General features: G+C 40.5%; 1 protein-coding gene across 1 annotated transcript; it reads left to right on the top strand.

The window, feature by feature from the left end:
- The first annotated feature begins 3410 nt into the window (after positions 1 to 3410).
- On the top strand, positions 3411 to 26121 carry LOC108700487 (thyrotropin receptor). Its single transcript, XM_041575213.1, has 5 exons — positions 3411 to 3711; positions 5482 to 5756; positions 19882 to 19959; positions 22952 to 23140; positions 24726 to 26121. The coding sequence occupies exons 2-5, from the start codon at positions 5581 to 5583 to the stop codon at positions 26119 to 26121; spliced, it is 1839 nt and encodes a 612-aa protein (XP_041431147.1). The 5' UTR covers positions 3411 to 3711; positions 5482 to 5580.
- Positions 26122 to 27904: the final 1783 nt, after the last annotated feature.

The following is a 27904-nucleotide window of genomic DNA, read 5'->3' as shown; positions in this document are numbered from 1 at the left end:
GGTCTTTATTTCTGGTAAACATTCTGAATACAACTAGGCAAAATGAGCCCCCTATAAGATATATTGGATCATTCATCTGACATGCAACTCCTGAATGAAGACAGAATGAGGAGAAACAGAGCTGAGAGTGGAATTATGAAGATAAACTTGATTATTTCAGAAATGGTACAGATTTTTTAATTGATTGTATTTAGAAAGTTTCTTATTTCAGTATGCCAACGCTAATATTACATTTTCATTTTTAGCAATAGATCCCCTTTTAAAATGAAACTGCACTCACAGACCATTATTTTGTCAGAGTTCTTTTTTAACATACACTTCATAATGTTGCCTTGGAGTCTACAGATTTATTGTAATGTAGAACTCGAGTGTCCGTGCTTGTGCTGCCCCAAACAGAGCTTTGATGGTTTCCACCAACCTGCCAGGGAAAGGATGGTGTAATTCTTGTCTTTGCACTCACCCCACTGCTAGAATAAAGGAACGAGTGATAATCACATAATGGCTTTTTACAGATACTGGGGCTAAACTACACAATGAGGTTGTCCATAGTAGCCAGTAAGCAAATACTTTTCAAAAGTTCTCTCCAGGTTAGAAATAAAGGCAGAGGTCCAACTGATTGTTATATGAATTTAGAACCTATCTACTATGACCTATGTTAGCTCATGAAAGGCTGTTACTTTTACTTCCCAAGTTTCTAAAGTGTATGGAACTGATTTTTGAACTGGTGTTCTTATATTGTTTGACTTGAGTGCTTCAGCATTGCTATGGTCGCTGCTCTGACAGTAATGTCTGTAGAAATGCTGTATGTCTGTGCTTTCTGATGAATGTTGTACATGCACCATTTATTAGGAAACAACATAGGTAGTTAAACATAGATACAATATTTAAATAACTGCATTGTGATTTTCTCAGTTCACAATGTAGAAAAAAATTGGTTGATTCTTGCTTTTGAACAATAAAGTGTTAAAAGTTATGCTTTCGAGTAAAATACGTTGCTTTGCTACATTACTTTTACTTGCATCCAGGCATTTTGGCTATTTTGTTGGGTGAGGGCTTCTGGAGCTACCCCACTATATTAACATTACATTACGACAGAGAGGAGGGTGACAGGAGGAAGGGGAGACAGACGGAGGGGAGGGTGACAGGAGGAAAGGGAGAACGACAGAAGATAGATGGAAAGGAGGGAGGGGAGAGTAATCCGGAATTCCAGCCAGGCCAGGTGAAATCATACCAACTAGACTGGGCAGCATATGCATATCATAGGATCCACGATTTTATAGACCCATTGAGAAAACGGCTGTATACATATGACGAACTTGCATGAAAATGTAAGTGGAGTACTGGGAAATGGCTGGAATATCTTCAGGTTATGCATTATATTACAACTTTGTATGGACAGCAAACCCAGATACTGTTATCTCCATTTGAGAGAATTCTAGGAAGCAGCTTTCCATGTAAAGGCCTTATATGGCAATTATATAACCTATTAAATGCTTTACCGGATGAGCCATTTCCTAAACATGCCTATATGCAATATTGGGAAAACGCATGGGGGAAGGAATTGACCCAATCCCAATGGGGAAGAATGTGGGAGAATGCACGTAAAATGATTGTTTGTACCCTACAGAAAGAGAGTGTGTATAAATCCATGATGAAATGGTACCTCACCCCGGATAGGCTTTCCAAAATGTTCATGCAAAGCAGCCCTTTATGCTGGAGAGGTTGTCAGCATAGAGGTTCTATGGGATTGCCTGAAACTGACTTGCTTTTGGAAGGCAATTGTTGATTTAATAGCAGCGGTTTTTAAAACTTCCCTGAATATAGAGATGCCGTTAGCTGTTAGCCCTCCCTATTGCCGGACTCAAGAACGCTGCCCAAAAGTGGGTTAACCAGGTAGCGACGGCAGCGCGATTGGCAATCACTTCCAAATGGAAGTCCTCAGAAATCCCATCACTTAATGAGGTTACATTCAGGCTTGAAAGCAATAGGAGATTCAAGGAAATGACTGCTCGAATAAGCAATACACTACAATTGCACGATAAAATTTGGGATAACTGGGTCTACTATATCACAACCAACAGAGTGGAGAGTAGATCTGCTTAAAACATATATGTTGCAGAGGTGGGCCACTTGTCTCACCTTTCTCATGTGTACTCAATGCCACTTTGTGGGGCTCATTTCTTTTTTCTTTTTCTGTTAACCTTTTTCTCGCTGTTTTACTGTCTATGATTGTCCTTCTGACAGACCTGTTTTATGTGTAAGATGCAATGGCTAGTATTGTGCAATCTTACGCATACATGGATAACTAGTACGATTGGAAATGTCTGTACTATTTTTATTTTATAAAACATGACCTCTTTTGCCAGAGTTTCGTTCACCAGCTTAGACCTGGCGAACTGATAAGATTAAGCTACATCCTCCTCAACCTTATGGCAGTGACATCATATCCTGTATGCTGAAAAGTCATAACAATTTTAAAAAAACACTGATGTATTTTCATATTTGAAAGCAGAATTGTCTTTAAAAGCTGTAACTATAAAAAAAAAATTGTTTTAACATTTTTTTTAACATTTGAGGGGCATGCCACATTTGTTTTAGTGTAGGCTCATGTCTAGGGCATTAGAGGATCTCTAATTAGAGGATATTTATTTTGCTTCCTTGGACATTTTTAATAATAAGTGGCCACTTGTAGCATTTGCACCAACATCTCTAATAAAGACATATATATGACCTACTGTATATGTACCCACCCTATTCTAATTGACCTAAACGTAATCGTACTAACGAAGTTTCGCTAGGTAGAAACGGATGCTAACGAAAGTTCGATATGAAATGCGCGTGCTGACAAATTTAGGCTATCGGAACTTCGCAGCGTTCTGCTGCAGAGACTCCACTTTGAATTTTTGTGAATTAGCATAGCGAATTTGTGCCTGACGAAGTGACGCAAAGTGTGGTGGAGCCTTTGCAGGCGAAAATTCGCACTTTAGTGTATTTGCCCCATAGTGATGTTGGTGATAACAAATTTTAAATATACAAGCTGAAGTTGAAAAATATTGTTTACACTCAGTAGCCTTATATACTTAATGGGAGTAGGTACTGCACAGAAGACTCCTCATTTCCCGAATTACAGCATGTCATTTGCCACAGAATTCAATTCATATAAAACTGCATGACAGAACAATGCAGCAGTGACATTCCTGAGCATTCCAATCCTTTAGCAGTGTTCTTGCAGTGATGGAGACGACTGCTTAGACAAGGCACGGTATTTGCTGGTAAGAGCACATAGGTCATATGTCGCATCAAAAGTGTCCAGCAGATGGCACAGCTTCACTACATGTGATATAACTGTGCGCAGACTTTGTTGTGCTTGCCTATGAAGAGAGACGACCTAAAAAATGTAAGGGGTGGAGATGGTTCACTAAGTGTTTATAGGGAAAAGGCTACTTGAGTTTTAAAGAAGCACTTGAACTGTTGCAATGAAACCAAGAGCAACAGCAGGGAGGCTCAAGCAGCATAGACATCTGAAACACCAAGAGCATCATCTAAAGAAGAACAGTAGGACAACACTGGCTGTAGTACAAGATCAACTTAGAGGCCACTGTCAGATTTGGTACCTGAACCCTTATTACAGCACCAGCAAGTAAGCAGAACCCAAAGGAGCAGTTGTTTGTACCAAGCTGTAGAATAAAGACCAAGAGAGACTGGCAGACAGTAAGTAAATGACTTCAACACCCGGGTTATTCTAGAAACAGATTGTCTGTTGGTTAGATGTGTTGTGTGCTTCATTGTTTTGCACCCCAATACACATAGTATATTGAATAGTAACTTGACCTAAAAGCCCGGTTAAACGTTATCTAAGGGTGACAGTTGGATGCTGTGGAATGAGCCATTATACAATGGACCGTTTCTAGACCGATAAGCACTGGAATTATAACCAGGATTAGAAAGCGTACCTCAGTCTAGGATGTGATCAGAGCACAATTTAGGAGGGTTTTACTTGGTTATATAGTGATTCCTGTGTAATAGAGATTAAGTACTTAAGCAATCATGTCTACCATCTGAAACAATGATGTAGTTTAGATTGTGATGTCCAAATATTTTTAGTTTTGCATGTGTTCCTTTATAACTGATAATGTAAATTCATGCCCTAGCCCAAAATCTGTTTAACATGTGTACCTTCACATTTGATAACTTCTATTCATGCTCTTGATCACTCTTGTTGGCCAACATTTGGTTTATTTAAAAAAGCTTATAGGAAATCCTCTAAATTGTGTAGGCACCAGCACACACACAACTAATTGTGCAGTGCACAGAACATTTTGCATGCACGCCCAATCCAGTACTTAAAATAGCAAATAGTTCTCAGTCATCTAGATAGTGTTCTAATAATATGTCTATTGGCAAATAAGAGTTCAATTGAATGGATTTTTTGGTTGCCTCCATCCAAACGTGCAGGATCTTAAAAATATAAATAGTGAGCAATTTGAATTACTCACTATTTATATTTTTAAGATCCTGCAGCTATAGAATTAATTTAAAGTATCTAGTAAGTGGATGAATTTAGAATTTTGAAATTTAGTAGTGAACCAATGAATTACTAGTCAGAAGAGGGGTTTTTTCTGTTCTTTTTCGTTATTTACAATTGCACTGATTGAATCAGACCTCTCTATTGACTGAAGCAATACATTAGTATTAAGAGTATCTTCTCTTGCAATTAGATTTATTTTAAGGGTTCATCTGTTGTTCATTTTCATAGTCTATAAGCTGAAATTCAGATTATTTACAATTCTCAGGCAACCCTCATTTCCAGCTCTTCTAACTTCTAACTTCTTCTAACAATAACAGTGAAGAGCTGAAAACAGCTGGTGGCTCACATTCAAGTTAACTTTTGGTGTGTTATATAATGGCCTATTCTTAGCAACTTATCAATTGGTCTTTTTTTTATTTTTTATAGCTTTAAAATTATTTGCCTTTCTCTTCTGACACTTTTCAGCGTTTAAATGGGGGTCACTGACCCCAGCAGCCAAAAAAACTATTCCTCTGTGCAGCTACAATTGTATTGTTATTGTTACTTTTTATTCACTATCTTTCTTTTTAGGCCCTTCTCTATTCATATTCCTGTCTCTCTCTTATTGGACCCTAGCAACTAGATAGTTGCTGAAATTCCAAACTTGAAAGCTGCTGAACAAAAAGCTAAATATTTCAAAAACGGCAATTAATAATAAATGAAGACCAACTGCAAATTGTCTCAGAACAGCAGCCACACTCAAAGTTCATTTAAAGATAAACAACCCCTTTAATTTCTTTTTTTTCTTGACAACACTGCTACTGCTTTTAAAAATATAAGCATGACATACAATTTGTCCATTTTTGGCCATATTTGTATTTATGTCCTGTTATTAATATTGTTATTTGTTGCAATCAGTTGTAAGAGTTCAGTGTCTAAATGTGCTAAGGAGCTAGTGTGATTCTCATTCGCAGATCTAGAGGAGAAAACTGCTAAACAGGAGGCCTAGAGAACTGCTGCCGCATAACATATTTTTCCAGATCATGTAAAACCTGGTGCACTCTACTTTTGAGATGGCTCCTTATCAAATGCTCTACTTGCCCCACTGCCTCCTGCATCTGATACTTTTTCCACCCTATATTGGTGCCACCTGCCCCGTTGGCTGTGAATGCACAGAAGGGACGAACCACAAAACCACCTGCAGGAATGTGCATGAACTTCCAGAGGTGCCTCCATATACAGAGACATTGTAAGTATTTACTGGGCGGAGGGCAATGTAACTGCTGGTACTCATAGTCCTTTGTAGCTCTTCTACTCCCATTATACTTCTCATTTTAAATCTACAGTTTCTTCTCATTATACTGTCTCTAATATACAACCTTTACTTTGTATCGTTTCTCCCCATTACACTGCTTTGTAGCATATTGTATTTTTCCCTATAAAACTGTTTCATGATTACATAGTAAATGTTGTACTATACATTGTCAGCTTATTGTTACATTGTTCACTGCATTATCCTCTGTAACTGTTTTTTTGGCAAAACACATACAGTTATTGTCATCAGATACAAGGTTTCTTTTTATAATCTGTTTGCATGTGTCAGGAAAAAGTTTTTTGTGTCATAGTTATTGATTGTTTCTAAAAGAGGATTCATTAAAAAAAGGTAGGATATGTCTCCTCTTCATTGATAATATCTGAGAACTATACCAAGCTAATCTTGTGATAAAAATGGTTGAAAACTGGTGTAGCCATGGGTATCCTATACTGTTTCACTAAAGGGAGGTACCAATTTTTAGTCCAAGGGCTCCTGCTATGCAAATTGTAACAGCTGGTTTCAGATCTGTCTATTTCTTTTATTTATTTATTTTTTATAATGGGCAAATTCAGTAACTTCCAAAAATTCGCCAGCGACGGCTTCGCTCACAGAGCAACACTTCGCCAGGCGTAGATTTACTAGGACAATGTTAATTCATTAAAATCCAAAGTTGTGTCCAGGGTGCCGAACGCTGGCGAAGTTGCGCTAGCGTTACTGTGCCAAGCGAAGCAAAGTTTCGCTAGCGTTGCCTAATTTGCATACAGCGCCAAGTTAAAGTTCAATGGACATATATGTTGCAGCAAATACATTACACTACACAAGCCTGGGAAATCTAAATAAAATAAAGTTGTTATATTGCCCTACACATGAGCCCAGTGTTTAGTTATGTGCCATATGTTAGGAAATGTAGAGGGGAAGCCGGTTACCCCCAAAAAAATTATGCTCTTTTTCAGCCTATCACCCTGAAAAAAGGAAAAGACGCCAGCGTTTTTTGGGGACTTTTCAACAATTTTTTAGGAACTCCTATCTACTCTATTGCACTTCGCCTGGTCTGAGGTGGCGAAGGCAAATCTGGCTCAAGAGGTAACGTTCAGTAAAATCCGCATCTTAGTGAATTCGCATAGTTACATCCATTCACCAGAGCATTAGGGAGCGAAGTACCGATAGAGGCTACCTCCTTCACTAGTGAAGTTTTTGGCGAAGTACCGAAATGACGTCACGCTGGTGAGTTTTCACCCACGTTAGTCACTTCACCCTTTGGTAAATTTGCCCTTAAATCTTTATTTTTGTTTTAGATTTGCATATGTAACAGTAAAAACTTTCAAATACATACATCTTTCCAAAAATGTTATGATGGGGGCGACAACGACAGTAGGCCTAGGGGCGCCCGCTATGTAAATCAGGCCCTGGGTTTAAACAAGCTGCTGGGTAAATGGGGGGGCAGCCATTCAAAGCTCAAAAGAAGTAGCTAGAAATGTTGTACATTATGTTTTGGTCTTCAGTACCAACCCAAGGCAGCCACAGTCCTTTATCAGTAAAGATATGTGACTATTAAGACGCCCCTAGTAATTAGTACATGGCACCTCTGAAACCAGTGCAGAATTTAATAATCAGCCCTGTAGCATCAGCTTTTGTGACAGGCAAATCTTATTTTCTGCTTGATGATCTTGCAACAACCCCACTCCAAATGTATATAGTGCATTTTCATTTCTGTGTCCTATTGAACCTTTTAGCCCTCCTAGTGATTTAAAAGTCCCCTTTTCTGAAATTTTTTCTTATCTTTGTATTAATGCTTTCCCTACAACAACTTTTCATATACAGTAGCCTGTGTAGCCTCTGTGAACTCACCCCTGGTTGTTACATCATGGCACCATGTTTACACTAACACTGATCTGAGTGACCTTTTGGGACCCAGTAGGGGAATGGGATTGTTCTCTCGGTCCTGATACATGTATTTGTGTCCATTTCTAATAATTATATTCTATGCATTGACCATAATGTATTGTCTCCTTCCCATTAGTACATTTGTGATGTCCCATGCTGTAAATTTGTATATATTATATGAGTTATATAAAATATCATTGTACAAACTGGGCAGAGGCTTTATATATTTTTTTTTTAATACCCCAGATAAGCTCATCAGGAACATTCCTGATGTGTGAGAACCGTCTAAGACAGCCCCTTGGCTTAGCTCATAAACTTATTCATTGTCTGATGCAAATTCAAGGATTCTTCAGTAGCCTCTTCACTTAGACCTATTATACTCCTAATTGGGCTGCATATTTATCTAATTAATACCAGATTAAAGGCATCTTAGCTAATTATTGTTGGAAATTGGTGAGGCAGCATACATAATTCTCAATGAACGTATTAGTGCGAAAGATCCTATCAGATTATTGTATTTAGATAAACACTGCTCTAGATTTCTCTACCATAGGTTCAATTAACCTTTACCACGGCACAAATTCATATTGTGGATCTTAGTAAAATAGACAGTTAATTACACAAGCTATCATGCATTGATCTGTACACAATTAGTAAAACATCTTGGCATAGATCATTCTACAACAAGGGCTTCCTTTTTGTCTTTATTGTGCTGGCTTGGTTTATTCAAGCAAATACATCTTGAACAAACCATCTCTTAGGGTAATGGCACATGAGAGGTGGAGGGGCTGGTTGGTGTGTTTGGTTTCCCAATCATTTTGTAGCTCTGTGGACAAGGAAGAAAACACTCAAAATGTGCACAGGTACCCTTTTTTATGTATTTAAAACCTTTCTAAATTGCACCCTTTTCACTTAAATTGGAATTGTCTGAAAACACTGGTGCAGTATTTATAAATGACAATTGCCCATTCAAAAAATGTGCCCAGGTTTCCTATTTAAGTGAATAGGTCCTGTGTTGCCTCCCACCTGTGAAGCTACAAACTGTTAGAAGTGAACCATAATGTTTAGAACAATGTTGGTTTTATAATTTCTTTTATGGTCTGTAGATATAAAAGCGCTCTGTTTCACCGAGTAGTTTTGTAAGATAAGGGTGTTCAGGGGTGTTTTAGGGGTGGGTGGCCAAGCCAATGCTGCCCCCGTTAGTATTTTTGTGCTGGAATAGGTCAAGGGAGTCTACATTGCTACTGAAGAGAGCAAAATTGCACTCACTCCCCTAGAAGAGCAGGTATTCTGATACTACCTGATACTATTCTCATTACCACCCCTGAAAACTTGTGGGGTCTGAGGCAAGATTGTCAACTTGCCTGGGGGTAGCGGTGCCTCTGTGGGTGTTTATAATTGTGCAATCATGAATAACAATGCCAGTATGCCCACATTTGTAAAATGTTGTAGAAAGAAGTGTCTGAAATAAATGGTATATGGAAGAATTCAAGCGTATTTGCACAGTTGTACATTGTGTAACATTCTGTACAGCATAAGTATCATGCCTACACAGATTCTCAGTCCCCAAGCATTCCAAATATAGATATTAATGTTATTAACAGATAGTCACAACATCTTTAAATTCATAGTTGCAGTTGACAGCCTGCAGTAGTGAATTTAGTACCATAGTTTCATTACATGAAAATGAGGGAAACTGTTGAGCTTTTGAACAGCTATAAGCAACAATATCATTACATTCTGAAGATATTCTGTATTCTGTCAGTTGAATACTTATATCACAATAAGTGACCTATTATTTATATATATAGTGTGTGCGTATATGTGTGTATATATATGTGTGTAAATATGTTTTTACACCATTCATATTGAGCCTAAAAATGTTATAGTCTAAATGCTCCCTCAGAAGTCACATGACGCTAATTCACTAAAATGAGAGGTTGCGTCCTGGGCACCGAGCGCTGACGACTTTTCACTAGCGATACTTGTTTAGTGCGAGAATTTCATATTGAAGATTCGCTACTAATCTTATGCTTAGGTCAATTTGACTAGGGGAGGCGCATAAAAGTCGTATACATGTCTTTTTTAGAGATGGTGTAAATGGTTGAAGTGGTCACTTTTTATTTTAAATGTCTAAGGGAGCTTAATAAAGACATAAAAGCTCCTCTAATGCCCTAGACATGAGCTCACCCTAAAATATATGTGGCAGGCCCCTCAAATGTGTTAAACAAATCTTTAATAGTTCGGTCTTTTGAAAGCAATCTCACTTTAAAAATAGAAAAGTCCCCTGCGTTTTTTACACTTTTTATGACTTTCTGGGGTACTGGATAGATGTACCTTCGTTTCAGCAGTTTGCCTGGTCTGAGGTAGCGAAGGAAACTCTGGCGAAAGAGGTAACATTCAGTAAAATCCGCAATTTAGTGAATTTGCAGAGCAACGAGCATTCGCCAGAGCGAAAAGTCACCTGGAGATAGAGTGTGAACGAATGCTAACGAAAGCTATTCTCTTTGGCTATCGAATTGTCGTCTGCGCCTGTTAGTGAATTGGCGATGTCTTTGTGGATGTGATTTCTGGCAAAAGTCACGAGCGTTAGCCATTTCGCCCTTTAGTAAATCTGCCCCATTGGCTGATATAACCTAGCACGTATGTGTGCCCTTATGTATGTAACCACAGTGAATCGCACAAGCCAGGGGGCAGCCTTAATACTTGAAATAGTGGTTATAGAAAGTATATTTGTTTTTTTTAGATGAAACAGATTTTTGCATATGAATTATTTTATGCAGTATATCTTTATAGAGACCTGTAGTGTTCCAGGACATAGTTTCAAATGGCAGTGTTTTAATAAGGGATTATCCAATGGCACTTAAGATGGCCATAGACGCACAGATCCTATGGTACGAATCAAGGATTCGTACGATTTTCGGATCGTGTGTGGAGAGTGCCGACATCTTTCGTCCGGCGGAGATCGGTCGTTTGGTCGATCGGACAGGTTTTATTTTGACCCGACCGATCCCGCCGGAGCCCATTGCACATCGTAATCGGATCGTTCGACCATACGGCCGAACATTCAGATTACCCCCGATATAGCCATGCTCATTAATGGCATATCGGAGAAAGATCCGCTCGTTTGGCGATGTCGCAAAATGAGCAGATCTTTGCGTCTATGGCCACCTTAACTGTTGGTAATATATTCAATGCAAGGGGGCGTTTGGGTCAAAAACATGTATCCTAGCCTCCCTGATTTCTACCTCTTACCCTTTTTAGTCCTTCTTAGTCCAATTTCCCCACCCTTCCCCAGTGATAACAAAATAAAGAATGCTAACGTCATTGTACAAAACTACATATATTGTCAAAATGGTATACAACATAATGACAAATATATGTACTGCCATACGGGCAGTCGGATCGCGGGACCGCATCAACAAACAGATGTGGCCGCGATCCGACTGGATTTTTTACACTGCCCGATCAACACCTGGCCGACTTTCATCCGGATATCGATCAGGGAAGCCCTGATCGGTCTGTCGGCAGTTTTTATCGGCCTGTGTATGGGGGCCTTTACTCTCTCTATAGCAGAAAGTGAGGCACAATCTGTGTTATCTGTTGCAATCAAACTGGGGAAATAAAAGGGAAACTTTATTTGCTGATTAACCTCACCTTTCTTATGCACAAAGGGGCCGATTCACTAACTTCGAGTGAAGGATTCGAAGTAAAAAAAACTTCGAATTTCTAAGTGTTTTTTGGGCTACTTCGACCATCGAATGGGCTACTTCGACCTTCGACTACGACTTCGAATCAAAGGATTCAAACTAAAAATCGTTTGACTATTCGACCATTCGATAGTCGAAGTACTGTCTCTTTAAGAAAAAGCTACCGAACTCTATGTTAGCCTATGGGGAAGGTCCCCATAGGCTTTACTAAGTTTTTTTGATCTAAGGATATTCCTTCGATCGTTGGATTTAAATCCTTCAAATCGTTCCATTCAAAGGATTTAATCGTTCGATCGAAGGAATAATCCTTCGATCGTTCGATCGAACTATTTACGCTAAAATCCTTCGACTTCGATATTCGAAGTTGAAGGATTTTAATTCCCAGTCGAATATCGAGGGTTAATTAACCCTCGATATTCGACCCTTGGTGAATCGGCCCCAAAGTGTACTTTGTTGTTTGTTAGAAGTAACAACCTGTGTTGTACATAGTGGCTGTTTTATACACTGTATTTTTTACAGTACGTTTCACCTGCAAAGGCATATAGTTTACCCTTAAATATGTACACACAAGAAAACTAAAAAATATCAAAAGGGATTCTGTCATAATTTTAATGGTGTAGTTTGTATCTCTAAATTACACTGTGTACATTGAGAATAATTAATTCTACCATTTACATTTGTATTCTTGAACCAATAATTGGATTTATTTAGTTGTAATATTGGAGTGTAGGCAGCCACCTAAGGACATTGTGTCTGATTCTGCCAGCACTTCACAATGGAACTGCTTTCAGATAAGCTATTGCTTCCCCTACTCAGTGTAACTGAAGGAGTTGCTGTTGGGCTTGGGTGTTTTACAAATAAACATGTTTTTTCATTACAGAATCCCTTGAAATTATTATTTTATAAACCTACTTTAAATCATATCAGATCTGTGTGGTTCAGACTTCTGAAATTCAGGTCCTTCTTGGGCTAGAATTTCTCCAGCACCCCTTAACCATAAGGTTACAGATATTTGAAGACAGTCAAATTCGTTTTCCTAGTTTATGCTTATCATTTGGTAACCTGATTTTAATCTTAACGGCCTTTCAGGAGTATCTACAAGAGAACATATCCTTCAAACCTTAGCTGGTCTTTTGGGCCGGGCCCCAGTCGGCTACATTGAACCCTCTTGGAGGTGCACAGTTTGGAAATCTATGCATCAGATTCTAGATGGGAAGTAATGATACAGTCACACCAGGTATTTTGATTGCTGCAGTCTGAAGAAAACCAGGGTAATGAAACATGTGATTCTTATAATGCATGTATCATGGAAAGCAGTTTCTGGCATTTTAATTGCCAAATGAAAATGATTGTTGTGGCTTAACCCTTAAGATATCCAGGTTGTTAGCAAAATGCAGTCCGATGTGGGTGGAAATCTCTTCCACCCACATTAAGGACTAGAGATGTCGCGAACTGTTCGCCGGCGAACTTGTTCGCGCGAACATCGGGTGTTTGCGCTCGCCGGAAGTTCGCGAACGTCGCGCGACGTTCGCCATTTTGGGTTCGCCATTGTTGGCGCTTTTTTTTGCCCTCTCACCCCAGACCAGCAGGTACATGGCAGCCAATCAGGAAGCTCTCCCCTGGACCACTCCCCTTCCCTATAAAAACCGAAGCCCTGCAGCGTTTTTTCACTCTGCCTGTGTGTGCTGAAGAGATAGTGTAGGGAGAGAGCTGCTGCCTGTTAGTGATTTCAGGGACAGTTGAAAGTTTGCTGGCTAGTAATCGTTTTGATACTGCTCTGTTATTGGAGGGACAGAAGTCTGCAGGGGTTTGAGGGACATTTAAGCTTAGGTAGCTTTGCTGGCTAGTAATCTACCTTCTACTGCAGTGCTCTGTATGTAGCTGCAGTGGGCAGCTGTCCTGCTTCTGATCTCATCTGCTGACTGCTGCAATAACAGTAGTCCTTGTAAGGACTGCTTTTATTTATTTTTTGTTGTTTTACTACTACTACTACTACTACTACTATAAGAGCCCAGTGCTATTAGTCTAGCAGTGTTGGGGAGTGGGACTGGTGTGCTAATCTGCTGCTCCTAGTAGTTCAGCAGCACCAACTTTAATTTTTTTTTTTTAATATTCATTTTTTTTTTATTTTACTTTTTTTATTTTACTACCGCTGTAGTAGTGTATAAGTTGACCTTTTAGGCATTATTTGCCCTGTAGGCATTATTTGCACACTGTTTTCTTCAACCCGCCATCGAGCTGTGTGACCTTGTTCCCATTCTGTCTAAATATCCATAATATTACCGTCTCCAGAAAAAACACCGGAGTCACTTTTTTCAAGCAGCCATAATATATTTTACGTAATCCGTATCCACCGCTGTAGTAGTGTATACGTTGGCCTTGTAGGCATTATTTGCACACTGTTTTCTTCAACCCGCCATCGAGCTGTGTGACCTTGTTCCCATTCTGTCTAAATATCCATAATATTACCGTCTCCAGAAAAAACACCGGAGTCACTTTTTTCAAGCAGCATTCATATATTTTACGTAATCCGTATCCACCGCTGTAGTAGTGTATACGTTGACCTTGTAGGCATTATTTGCACACTGTTTTCTTCAACCCGCCATCGAGCTGTGTGACCTTGTTCCCATTCTGTCTAAATATCCATAATATTACCGTCTCCAGAAAAAACACCGGAGTCACTTTTTTCAAGCAGCATTCATATATTTTACGTAATCCGTATCCACCGCTGTAGTAGTGTATACGTTGGCCTTGTAGGCATTATTTGCACACTGTTTTCTTCAACCCGCCATCGAGCTGTGTGACCTTGTTCCCATTCTGTCTAAATATCCATAATATTACCGTCTCCAGAAAAAACACCGGAGTCACTTTTTTCAAGCAGCATTCATATATTTTACGTAATCCGTATCCACCGCTGTAGTAGTGTATACGTTGACCTTGTAGGCATTATTTGCACACTGTTTTCTTCAACCCGCCATCGAGCTGTGTGAGCTTGTTCACATTTTGTCTAAATATTGATAATATTATCGTCTCTAGAAAAACCACTTGAGTTACTTTTTTTCAAGCAGCATTCAGATATTTTACGTAATCCGTATCCACCGCTGTAGTAGTGTATACGTTGACCTTGTAGGCATTATTTGCACACTGTTTTCTTCAACCCGCCATCGAGCTGTGTGACCTTGTTCACATTTTGTCTAAATATTGATAATATTATCGTCTCTAGAAAAACCACTTGAGTTACTTTTTTTCAAGCAGCATTCATATATTTTACGTAATCCGTATCCACCGCTGTAGTAGTGTATACGTTGACTTTGTAGGCATTATTTGCACAGTGTTTTCTTCAACCCGCCATCTAGCTGTGTGTATTATCGTTTCCAGAAAAACCAACTGAGTTTTTGTTGTTGTTGTTGTTTTTTTAAAAATAATGCCAGGCAAAGGCAGGCCGCCACGCAGAGGCCGTGCTAGGGGCCGTGCTGCTATGCAATCCTGTGGCCCTAGCAAATTGCCCAGTTTTAAAAAGCCAATGACCCTGAACTCCCAAAATGCTGAAGAGGTAGTTGACTGGCTTACACAGCACACCCCATCCTCTACCGTTTCTAACTTTACCACAACATCCTCCTCATCCTCCACTGCTATGGCCACCCCACGTAACACTTCCTCCACCACCGGTGCCCCTTCTTCACTGGGGTCAGAGGAGTTATTTTCCAATGAGTTTCTTGAACTGAGTAATGCGCAACCATTATTGCCAGAAGAAGATGAAGGAGATGAGGACCTTACACCAGATTTAATTCTGGCAGAGAACACGATAGAGATGGACATAATGAGTGATGAGGAGGAGGTCCCCGCTGCTGCTTCCTTCTGTGATGTGTCAGAAGAAATTGATGCATCTGAGGAGAATGATGATGAGGAGATTGATGTTTTGTGGGTGCCTAGTAGAAGAGAGCAAGAGGAGGGTAGTTCAGATGGAGAGACGGAGAGTCAGAGAGGCAGTAGGAGAATAAGACTTAGAAGAAGCAGGGAGGACAGCCCGCAGGGATCAGCAGGGCAACAACATGTATCGGCACCTGTGTTCAGCCGGCCAACGCACCCGCCATTGCCGCCAATACCGCCAACTCCGCCAACTTCTACTGTTACCGCCAGATCGCACACTTCCAAAAAGTCAGCAGTGTGGGATTTTTTAATGTGTGTGCCTCTGACAAAAGCATTGTAATTTGCAATGAGTGCAGTCAGAAACTGAGCCTTGGTAAGCCCAACAGCCACATAGGTACAACTTCTATGCGAAGGCACATGAGCGGCAAGCACAAAGCACTTTGGGAGCAACACCTCAAAGGCAACAGGCAAACTAAAAGCCACACTCCTTCTGGTCCAGCATCTTACTGCTCTACCTCTGCTCTCCTTGACCCGTCTGAACCACCCTCCACTCCGCCTTCCACCTTGACCACCTGTTCCCATTCCCAGTCATCTGCCACCAGCCAAGTTTCTGTGAAGGCCATGTTTGAGCGTAAGAAGCCAATGTCTGACTGTCACCCCCTTGCCCGGCGTCTGACAGCTGGCTTGTCTGCACTCTTAGCCCGCCAGCTTTTACCATACCAGCTGGTGGACTCTGAGGCCTTCCGCAAATTTGTAGCAATTGGGACACCGCAGTGGAAGGTACCCAGCCGCAATTTTTTTCTAAAAAGGGAATACCACACCTGTACCAACATGTGCAGAGCCAAGTTACCGCATCTCTGTCACTTAGTGTTGGGCCAAAGGTCCATATGACTACTGACGCATGGTCCTCCAAGCATGGTCAGGGCAGGTATGTCACCTACACTGCCCACTGGGTGAACTTGGTAATGGCTGGGAAGCAGGGAATGGGTAGCTCAACAACAACAGTGGAGTTGGTGTCACCGCCACGGATTGCACGCGGTTCTGCCACCACCTCTACTCCTCCATCGCTCTCTACCTCGTCTTCTTCTTCTTCTTACTCTGCTGCTGGGTCCTCCTTCTCCTCCTCCACACCTGTGCACCCCCAGCTCCCCCTAGGCTATTCGACGTGCCAGGTACGCCGTTGTCACGCTGTCTTGGGGATGACGTGCCTGGAAAGCAAAAACCATACCGGATCTGTACTCCTGTCATCTCTGCAGTCACAGGCCGATCGGTGGCTGACCCCACACCAACTGCAGATCGGAAAAGTGGTGTGTGACAATGAAGCAATCTGTTGGCAGCGTTGAGACTAGGCAATTTAACACATGTGCCCTGCATGGCACATGTGTTAAATTTAATAGTCCAACGTTTTGTCTCCAAGTACCCAGGATTCCAGGACGTTCTCACCCAGTCCAGAAAGGTGTCGGCCCATTTCAGACGTTCCTACACAGCCATGGCACGCCTTGCTGACATTCAGCAGCGCTACAACATGCCAGTCAGGCGTTTGATTTCTGACAGCCAGACTCGCTGGAATTCAACGCTCCTTATGTTGGAACGTCTGCTGCAACAACAAAGGGCCGTCAACGAGTACCTTTTTGAACTGGGTGGTAGGACTGGATCTGCACAGCTGGGGATTTTTTTCCCCCGTTACTGGGTGCTTATGCGCGATGCCTGCAGGCTCATGCGACCTTTTGAAGAGGTGACAAATATGGTCAGTCGCACCGAAGGCACCATCAGCGACCTAATACCCTTCGCTTTCTTCCTGGAGCGTGCCGTGCGACGAGTGACAGATGAGGCTGTAGACCAGCGTGACGAGGAGCTGGAAGCGCACGATTTCTGGTCGGAATCACCAGAACGAACCCAGGCACCTGCTGCAACGCAGGGAGAGGTGCCAGAAGTGGAGTCAGAGGAGGAAGGTGGCTTTGTGGAGGAGGAGGAGGAGGACCAACAGGAGCAGGCTTCCCAGGGGGCTAGTGGTGACCTTTTGGGGACCCCTGGTCTTGTACGTGGCTGGGGGGAGGAGACCGTGGATGATGCAGTCCTTGATAATGAGGAAGCGGAGATGGATAGCTCTGCATCCAACCTTGTGAGAATGGGGTCTTTCATGCTGTCATGCCTGTTGAAGGACCCCCGTATCAAGAGGCTTAAGGAGAAGGACCTGTACTGGGTCGCAACGCTACTAGACCCTCGGTACAAGCATAAAGTGTCAGAAATGTTACCAACATACCACAAGTCCGAAAAGATGCGGCATTTACAAACCAGCCTGCAAAACATGTTGTACAATGCTTTTAAGGGTGATGTCACTTCAGGAACTCATCAACATTCCAGGGGCAGAGGTGCCAGTAATCCTGCCACGAGCACACCTGCAAGGACAAAGCCCTTTGGCCAGTCTGTAACGTCAGACATGCAAATGTTTTTCTGTCCAAGGCAGCGCCACAACCCTTCTGGATCCACCCTCAAAGAACGCCTCGACCGGCAGGTAGCGGACTACCTGGCATTAACTGCAGATATCGACACTCTGAGGAGCGATGAACCCCTGGACTACTGGGTGCGCAGGCTTGATCTGTGGCCAGAGCTGTCACAATTTGCCATGAACCTCTTGTCTTGCCCAGCCTCAAGTGTGCTCTCAGAAAGGACCTTCAGTGCAGCAGGAGGGATTGTAACTGAGAAGAGAACTCGCCTAGGTCACAAAAGTGTCGATTACCTGACCTTTATTAAAATGAATGAGGGGTGGATCTCGGAGGGTTACTGCACGCCGGAAGACTTGTTCTGACTTCTATGCAGCTGTCCTTCTCTTCAAGCCTCATGACTCCACACACAGCTGTCCTTTAGCGTCCTCCTCCTCCGTCCGCCACCGTTACAAACTAGGGTGCAAACCCTACTGGTTTAATTTTTTCTGGCCTCTGTGCTTCAGTGGCTGCGACCAAAAAATGCCTATTTTCTGCATTTATATGACATAATTTTTCTGGCCTCTGTGCTTCAGTGGCTGCAACCAAAAAAATTTATATTTTCAGCATTTATATGGCATAATTTTTCTGTCAACTGTGCTTCAGTGGCTGCGACCAAACAAATGCATATTTTCAGCATTTATATGGCATAATTTTTCTGGCCTCTGTGCTTCAGTGGCTGCAACCAAAAAAATTACTATTTTCAGCATTTATATGGCATAATTTTTCTGGCAACTGTGCTTCAGTGGCTGCGACCAAAAAAATGCATATTTTCTGCATTTATATGGCATAATTTTTCTGGCCTCTGTGCTTCAGTGGCTGCAACCAAAAAAATTTATATTTTCAGCATTTATATGGCATAATTTTTCTGTCAACTGTGCTTCAGTGGCTGCGACCAAAAAAATGCATATTTTCTGCATTTATATGGCATAATTTTTCTGGCCTCTGTGCTTCAGTGGCTGCAACCAAAAAAATTTATATTTTCAGCATTTATATGGCATAATTTTTCTGGCAACTGTGCTTCAGTGGCTGCGACCAAAAAAATGACTATTTTCAGCATTTATATGGCATATTTTTTCTGGCCTCTGTGCTTCAGTGGCTGTGGCCAAAAAAACTGGGCAAACAATGCCTACAAGGTCAACGACGTTGACCTTGTAGGCATTGTTTGCCCAGTTTTTTTGGCCACAGCCACTGAAAGTTTATGTGTTATTCCTTAAATAGTGGAATAACATATAAACGTATATATATCTCTTTTTCGCCATATTTTCAGACCTGTGAGTGCCTTGCTTTACATGATATTCTATATGACTTGCTGGTTTGAAGATATTTGGTATATATATATATATATATATATATATATATATAGTTTTTTATATTTTTTATTTTTAGGCCAAGGGTAGGCTTTAATAGCTGTGATTGCTGTTCTGGGAAAAGCTGGATATTTCCATGGCTTGTCTTGTGCACCTGCCAAACCACCAACTCCTTATGGATCCACACACAAGTATATATAATCACCCATCATTATTTGTAGGTCTGGTGTCAGCAGCCCCCTAGTTGGGAAGGCTGTGCTTTCTCTGAGAGCCAAGAACATTTGTTTTGCTCTTCCAGCTGGAAAAAAAAAACGTTTTTTTGTGGACTATGGATTTTGGATTGAAAACCCAAGGGAAAAGGGGTAGAAGGCGTGATAAAATGTCAAAAGGAATTAAGGCTGACAATCACCAGACTGCTGTCCTGTTAAAAATGTTCCTCCCTCCCACACAGTTCTTCCTGTTCCTACTGCCAGGAATCACTCCCTTGGCTCTTTTAATACCTTCACCAGCATCTCTTTTAATACCATTCCTATACCGCTGCTATGTAACATTGGCCATACATTACTCACAGACCTCTGCCAGGCAACCACCTGCCAAGGTGCAAATCTCTACCATAAATTAGGCTATTGTAGGCTTTAGATCTGAAGGAATAATAGTAGGCCCAAACAAGAATGTTTTTACTGAATAAATCATGAATCTCAGTTTTGCATCAGGCCAGTAAGCTAATATACCATGGTCACTACTAATTCAATGCAAGGACCAACATGCTTATCATGTCAGTGTTCTTCTCTTTCCCTACTAGGTACCTGCATAAGAACAACCTTCTGGATGAGCTTCATGAAGAGCTGTTTTTGGGGGCTATTAGTGGACCAAATTTATTGTAAGTGTTTCAGCTTGAGAATTGTATTTTATTTATTAGCAATATGAAGAAGATAAAGGAAGCAGGACGGCTTTTATTGATGCAACCACTACAATTTTTAAGCAGGCATGCCCTTTATCAAGTGTACATCATCATATTCATCACGCACAACATTTAAGGCATATCAATTAACAGAACCACATCCTCAGTTGAATGTCCAACAAATTGAAAGTCACTGTACAGGTTGGTTACTACTCTTGGGCAATTTTCTTAGAGCCTAACCAAATCCAGTCCAGCAGAACATATTCAGTTGATAAACCCAGAAATGTACCCATAGTTGGTCTTCCTAAAGACCATCCCAGAACATCTAGCAATGCACAATTCAGTAGTTTACAATTAAGCATTTTACTTAAAATGCTGCCTCTAATACAAAGCATAGAGTCATTTTACCATATTAAGCTAACTAGGGCCGTACAAGATTTATCTGTGAAAAAAGAGTGAAGTATTAGTAATTTAATTTTATTTTTCATTCTGATGCTTGCACAAACCCAGGTTGTTTACATACTTAAGTTGAAGGTATTTAATGCTATGGGAGACAAAGACCAGCAGTATTGTGTTGCGCAATATGATTACTCCATGTACAGTATACTGCCTCAATATCACTGCTTAAGATGGTTTCGAATACAAATTTAATAAGATGTGCGTTGGTCAAAAACAGATTAGAAGTTTTTGATTTCCTCTCACCGCCTAGGACAATGTATTGGATGGGCACTGTATGTTGATGGTGGAAGTGGATATTTCTTTTTTCCCTAAGTCTTTGAATGATGTGATCTTGACTTATACCAGCAGAGACTTCAGTTATTTCATCATCTTCTTACCTTATTCCTAAATAAGGTGTGATAAAGATACCATAATCGGCAGATCCAGGCTTTATCCTCAGGATAGAGATAACAGATCCCCATCTCTCCGGTTATTGTTATTCTCTGTCAAAGCTCTTATTTGAATGGCATATATCAACATTAGCTTCCATAGTTCATCAAATACTGTTTTAAAATAAGCTACTCTATGACAAATCAAAATAGACAAGATAATTAAAATATAATTGACAAATAGTTGGCTTTTGTAATGTAATAATTATCTTTATACTTTACAGACTTTAATCCTTCCATATAATTAAATGAATGTCCTGGTATATTCAAAGCTACTACCACACATGGAGTTAATTTAAAATGACAAAACTGGTCTCTCCAGTCCCCAGCATTTTATATTTACAATTTCCCCAGCAGTGAAGCACATTTCCACATTTTTAGGAAGAATTCCCCTGTTCCTGCTGCCTGCACTATTGGTGTATGCACCCTTTTTACTCATTGGATAGAGAAGAGAGTGTGATCAAATGTCAAATATCATATTCTCTTCTCTGTCCTATGAAAAACATGGCACAGGATTAGTGATGGGCGAATAAATACGCCTGGCACGAATTTGCGGTGAATTTTCATGTTTCGGAATAAATTCTCGAATCTCCCGCAAAAATTCAGCAGCAAAATTCTGGACACGCGTCTGAAAAGTCGCGACTTTTTCATCAATTTCCGTTTTTCAAGGTTTTTTTGCAGAAAAATTGATTTTCACGATTTTTCATGCAACTTTCTGATTTTCCTGATTTTTTCGTGAAATTTTTAAGATTTTCTAAATTTTTTCTGAAACTTTCTGATTTTCATGATTTTTGTGAATTTTGAGAAATTCGCCCATCACTACACAGAGGGGCAGATTTACTAAGGGTCGAATTTCGAGGGTGAAAAAAATTGATCGACCGAAGGATTTTTATTCGACCACATAAAACTGCTGGGGAAGGTCCCCACAGGCTAACATTGAACCTCGGTAGGTTTAAAGTGGCGAAATATGTATTCGAAGTATTTTTTGAAGAGACAGTACTTTGACTATCGAATGGTCAAATAGTCGAACCATTTTTACTTCAAATTATTTCATTCGATCGAATTTGATCGAATTTGAACCATTCGATGGTCGAAGTACCTAAAAATTACTTATATTCGAATTTTTTATCATTCGAATCCTTCAGTGGAGTTTAGTAAATCTACCCCAGAATGTTAGCTCTGGTACAGATATGGGACCTGTTATTTAGAATGCTCGGGACTTGGGGATTACCAGATAATTTGGATGACCATACCTTAACGCTACTAAAAAAGCCTCTAAATAAACCCGATAGGATTGTTCTGCCTCCAGTAAGGATTAATTATATATTGGTTAGGGTCAAGTATAACGTACTGTCTTATTATTACAGAGAGAGTAAATCATTTTAAAGAATTTTAATTCATTGATTTAAATGGAGTTAATGGGAGATAGCCTTACCATATTTCAGAACTTTCTAGATGAAGGGTTTCCACACCAGGGGGCAGATTCACCAAGGGTCAAATATCGAGGGTTAATTAACCCTCGATATTCGACTGGGAATTAAAATCAACTTCGAATATCGAAGTCGAAGGATTTTTGCGCAAATAGTTCGATCGAAGGAATAATCCTTTGATCGAACAATTAAATCCTTCGAATCAAACGATTTGAAGGATTTTAATCCAACGATCGAAGGATTATCCTTCGACCAAAACAATTTAGGAAAGCCTATGGGGACCTTCCCCATAGGCTAACATTGACTTCGGTAGCCTTTAGGTGGCGAACTAGGGGGTCGAAGTTTTTCTTAAAGAGACAGTACTTCGACTATCGAATGGTCGAATAGTCGAACAATTTTTAGTTTGAATCCTTCAATTCGAAGTCGTAGTCGAAGGTCGAAGTAGCCCATTCGATGGTCGAAGTAGCCCAAAAAACACTTCGAAATTCGAAGTTTTTTTACTTCGAATCCTTCACTCGAAGTAAGTGAATCGGCCCCCAGGTGTAACATGGATGTGCCCTTCAAGTGCATGAGATTCATGATTTGTATCCGACGTTGTGCTTTGCACATTGCACATGAAATAATAATCTGCCCTACTTTTGTGTATTCATTTAGAGACATGTCACAGACAGCAATCACCTCCCTGCCAACAAAAGGTTTGGAGAATTTAAAGCATCTTCTGGCCCAAAGCACATGGACTTTGAAGAAACTTCCCCCAATTAAGACTTTTGCACATTTAAGGAAAGCAGATTTGTCCTACCCAAGCCATTGCTGTGCTTTCCAGAACTGGACCAAAAAGAAAAGGTAATGTGATTACTGAACAATCTGTATTCTAGCATGTCCTACATCATGCAGAATTGGACCTATCATTGCTAAAGCAGATGTACAGTAAAATACCCAGCACAGTTAACAGTCTGTTTGGTAAAAATTAGAATAATGTAGGCTATGGATATCATGGTGGCACAGTGCTTAGATTAAAAGGTTTGTGTCTAACCTGGTTACTACACATTGGCAATTCTTATATACCTTCCAATTTCTGTGGATTTCTTACTGCTGTTTTTTCCTGGTCAGACTATTAAGCTTTTTTATTAATTTTGTGTTAGTTTGTGTGTATGCGCTAAGGAAATATTATCCCTACTATGACACTTTTGCCCCTGATAACATGCCAAATGTAGTTTACTTCAGCTAACCATGTAGGTTAATAATATCACCTGAGGTTACCCAGAGTTCATTAATGCACATAAATAAATATTAAAAAAAAAAAAGCTTTGAAGAAGGTCTGTTTGGACTAGTGCTTATCCCCATGACACCCGTTGCCAGTTGACTACTAGCAACATAGAACAACAAGTAGTCAGCACAGCGATTGTCAGAATCTTGTTGAGGCGGTGCACCTTACTTCAATGGCCACTTTCCATTGGAATCACAATAGGTAGACATTTTTTCCAACAGCACCACCAAATTTTTCTTGTTTCTTAAAAGCCTTTATTAATGCTTGTGGGCATCACAGCAACGTTTCAGGCCATGCGGCCTTTTATCAAGCTTGATAAAAGGCTGCATCGCCTGAAACGTTGCTGTGATGCCCACAAGCATTACAAGTCATTAATGCCAGTTGACAAGCAGACTATGGGGGTCATTTATAAACACTGGGCAAATTTGCACCTGAGCAGTAACCCATGGTAACCAATCCGATAATTGTTTTCAATGCTCAACCTGCAGCTGGCTGAAAAAGCTAATCACTGATTGGTTGCCATGGGTTATTGCTCACGTGCAAATTTGCCCAGTGTTTATAAATGAGACCCAATGACTTTTTATCCAGCTTTACCCACTTGTGTAAGATTTATTGCCTATATCTCAACACCTTGTATCCAAACTGGAACCCATTCCTTCGCAGTCTTAAACCCATTTTCTATTCTCCAGCACCATACAGCCCATTTCCCATTCCTAAGCAATGTACAACCCATTCCCTATTCCTCAGCAATGTACAGCTCATTTCCCCTCCCCCAGCAACGCAGCCAATTCCTCTTTTCCCAGCAACTCACAACCTATTTCCCATTCCCTAGCAACATACAGCCCATTCGACATTAATTTACAGCCAACTCCTCATTCCCTAGCAATATACAGCCAATTTCCCATTTCCCAGCAATGTACAACCCATTCCCCAATTCATATGCCTCTTATCATTATAGTTGAATTTTTACAATAATTTTACTCAGTGCTGCTCATTCTGTTGCTTCATATTCATTGCCCCTTATTTATTGGCAGTTGCCATTTTACAGCAGTTGCTATAGCTGATGATTGTCTAGTTAATGAGTCTATGTTCATCCAGTGAATAAGTAAGACAGATTATTGGACAAATCTCATCATATTATTATTTATGTTTTAATTTCAGTTACTTGGAGTCAGTAATCTGCAATCAGTCCATGTTGCACAGCCCCACCAGGAAAAGGTCACTTGGTACGTTTGTGGGTCCTTACTACCAAGATTACCTGGAGGGGTATTCTGATCAGACAGAGAATTCTAAGGTGACCGACTTCCATAGCAACAATCACTATTCTGTTTTCTTTGAAGAACAAGGGGAGGAAGAGGTGGGTTTTGGGCAAGAGATAAAGAATGCTCAGGGTGAAAATGCACCAGCATTTGAGAATCACTATGAAATCATCATATGTGGGGGCAGTGAGAAGCTGGAGTGCACTCCAGAACCTGATGAGTTCAACCCATGTGAGGACATCATGGGGTACAACTTCTTGCGCATTGTTGTTTGGTTTGTAAACCTCCTGGCCATACTGGGGAATGTGTTTGTATTGTTCATACTGGTCACCAGTCATTATAAACTGACTGTCCCTCGTTTCCTCATGTGCAACTTAGCTTTTGCGGACTTCTGTATGGGTATTTACCTTCTCCTTATAGCCTCAGTAGATGTCCACACCCGTTCGGAATATTATAACTATGCAATTAACTGGCAGACTGGGCCTGGCTGTAATGCAGCTGGATTCTTTACCGTGTTTGCAAGCGAGCTTTCAGTTTATACACTGACTATGATAACTCTGGAACGTTGGTACGCCATCACGTTTGCCATGAGGCTGGACCGTAAAATCAGGCTGAGGCATGCTTCATTCATCATGTTGGGTGGATGGACATTATGCTTTTTTTTGGCACTTCTACCATTGGTTGGGATTAGCAGTTATATCAAAGTCAGCATCTGCTTACCCATGGACACAGAGTCAGCTCTATCTCAGGCTTACATTATCTTTGTACTGATGCTCAACATCATTGCATTCATCATCATCTGTGCTTGTTACATCAAAATCTACATCACAGTCCGGAACCCTCAGTACAAGTCTGGCGACAAAGACACAAAAATTGCAAAACGTATGGCTATACTAATCTTTACTGACTTCATCTGCATGGCACCCATCTCATTCTACGCTTTGTCTGCCATTATGAACAAACCACTCATCACTGTTTCGAATTCTAAGATTTTGTTGGTACTTTTCTATCCACTTAACTCCTGTGCCAACCCGTTCCTCTATGCCATATTCACCAAGGCTTTTCGCAGAGATGTCTTCATCCTTCTCAGCAAATTTGGTATGTGTGAGCATCAAGCACAGGTTTATCGGGGACAAACTGTGTCAGCAAAAAACAGCAGTGGATCCTGTTGCCAGAGGGAGAGTGGTGGGACTGGGCAGACACTGGCAAACTTGAGCGATTTTCAAAAACAAGAACAACCTGAGGGGGCAGTGCAGAACCCTCTCCTCCTGGAAGACTGTAGCCTGACAGCATTTTAGCACTGTTCTAAAAGACTTGGGACAAACAGGTGACTGGATTTTTTGAACCTACTACTATTAGTGTTTTGCATATCATAGCATCAACGGCGTTCCATTGGATGGATTGCATGAATGGAAACCATGGTCTAGATGTCACCGTTCTTTCATTTTTAGATGGCATACTGATACAGTGGCAGACCACCAACATCGTAGGCTTTTTCAACATGTGAGCTCTAACGTTTTTTAGAGTCCTATTGTAAGTACTCGAGAGTCTTACAGTAACTTCTGGTTATCACCTTCATTCATTAACTAACTGCTGAATGCATTTATTGTTTCCAGTCATTGTACTAAAAGTATCAGAGCCTTAAACGTCTACTAAAATAAAAACTGTCTATATATACATGTAACTTCTCCTTAAAGGGATTCTCTCATGATTTTTATGGTGTCATTTCTTTTCCAAATTATACTGTTTACACTGCAAATAATTCACTCTACAATATCAAATTTCATTCCTGCAAGTGTATTTTTTTTAGTTGTAATATTGGTGTGTAGGCAGCCATCTCAGGTTATTTTGCCTGGTCATGTGCTTTCAGAAAGAGCCAGCACTTTAGGATGGAATTGCTTTCTGGCAGGCTGCTGTTTTTTCTCCTACTCAATGTAACTGAATGTGTTGCAGTGGGACCTGGATTTTACTATCAAATGTTGTTCTTAGATCTACCAGAGAGCTGTTATCTTGTGTTAGGGACCTGCTTTCTGGTTACCTTCCCATTGTTCTGTTGATAGGCTGCTGGGGAGGTGGGAGGGATGATATTACTCCAACTTGTAGTACAGTAGTAAAGAGTGACTGAAGTTTATCAGAGCACAAGTCACACGACTGGGGGCAGCTGGGAAACTGACAATGTGTCTAGCCCCATGTCGGATTTAAAAATAAAATATAAAAAAAACCTGTTTGTGCTTTTGAGAAACGGATTTCAGTGCAGAATTCTGCTGGAATTCTGCACTATTAACTGATGCTTTTTTTTAGAAAAAAAAAAATTACCATGACAGTATCCGTTTAAGATTTTGTTTTGCTTGCAAAGAAATAGAAAAAAGACCTTGACTCAGTTACTTGATAGCCACTGATTCTGCTGGAGATAAGCCAGAAATAGCATGTACTGAATTCACATGTCTCGCTGATAAACATGGAGATTCCTTGTTGAGTAAAACATAGATTTAGCCAAAACACTAAAAATACTTTGAAACTAATAACACAACATTGCTATAACAGTGTTAACATGAATCAATTCAGTTTGGTCTCCCATGTGTAGAGCGGTTTATTGAAAAACACGCAGTGTCAATACAATTACCCTATTTACCATAAAGTGCACTTGTTGTGCTGAGTGATATACAGAAGAAATCACCAGTGCAAGCAGAATCTGGCATGTATGTAGAACTTTTCTGTAAAACAATCACTTACCTTTTTATAATCCAGTTTTACAAGGGTTACTAGTTCCCTGTAAATTCTGTCACCAACCAATCAGTGAGTGTCTTTTTAGCCAGCTGCAAGTAGATCAATGAATGAAACAATTTGACCGTTCAATCCATTAGTGCCAATTTACCTGTTTGAATATGAGGCATTAAAGGGATTGTTTGAGATAACTTTTAGTATAATGTAGAGAGTGATATTCTGAGATAATTTGCAATTTGTTTTCATTTTTAGCTTTTTATTCAGCGGCTCTTCCATTTGCATTATATGCAATCTGGTAACTAGGGTCCAAATTACCCTAGCAACCATGCATTGATTTGAATAAGAGACTGGAATATG

The sequence above is a fragment of the Xenopus laevis genome, chromosome 8S (genome assembly GCF_017654675.1).
Source record: "Xenopus laevis strain J_2021 chromosome 8S, Xenopus_laevis_v10.1, whole genome shotgun sequence".
NCBI lineage: Eukaryota > Metazoa > Chordata > Amphibia > Anura > Pipidae > Xenopus > Xenopus laevis.
Note: the sequence above shows the minus strand (reverse complement) of the source record. Positions and strands in the feature narration are given on the sequence as shown.

Excerpts from the sequence above, each read along its gene's own strand:
- LOC108700487 (XM_041575213.1), top strand. The coding sequence starts at position 5,581 with ATGGCTCCTTATCAAATGCTCTACTTGCCCCACTGCCTCCTGCATCTG. Across the intron at positions 5,757-19,881 it reads CCTCCATATACAGAGACATT|GTACCTGCATAAGAACAACC; the intron begins GTAAGTATTTAC and ends TTTCCCTACTAG. Across the intron at positions 19,960-22,951 it reads ATTAGTGGACCAAATTTATT|AGACATGTCACAGACAGCAA; the intron begins GTAAGTGTTTCA and ends GTATTCATTTAG.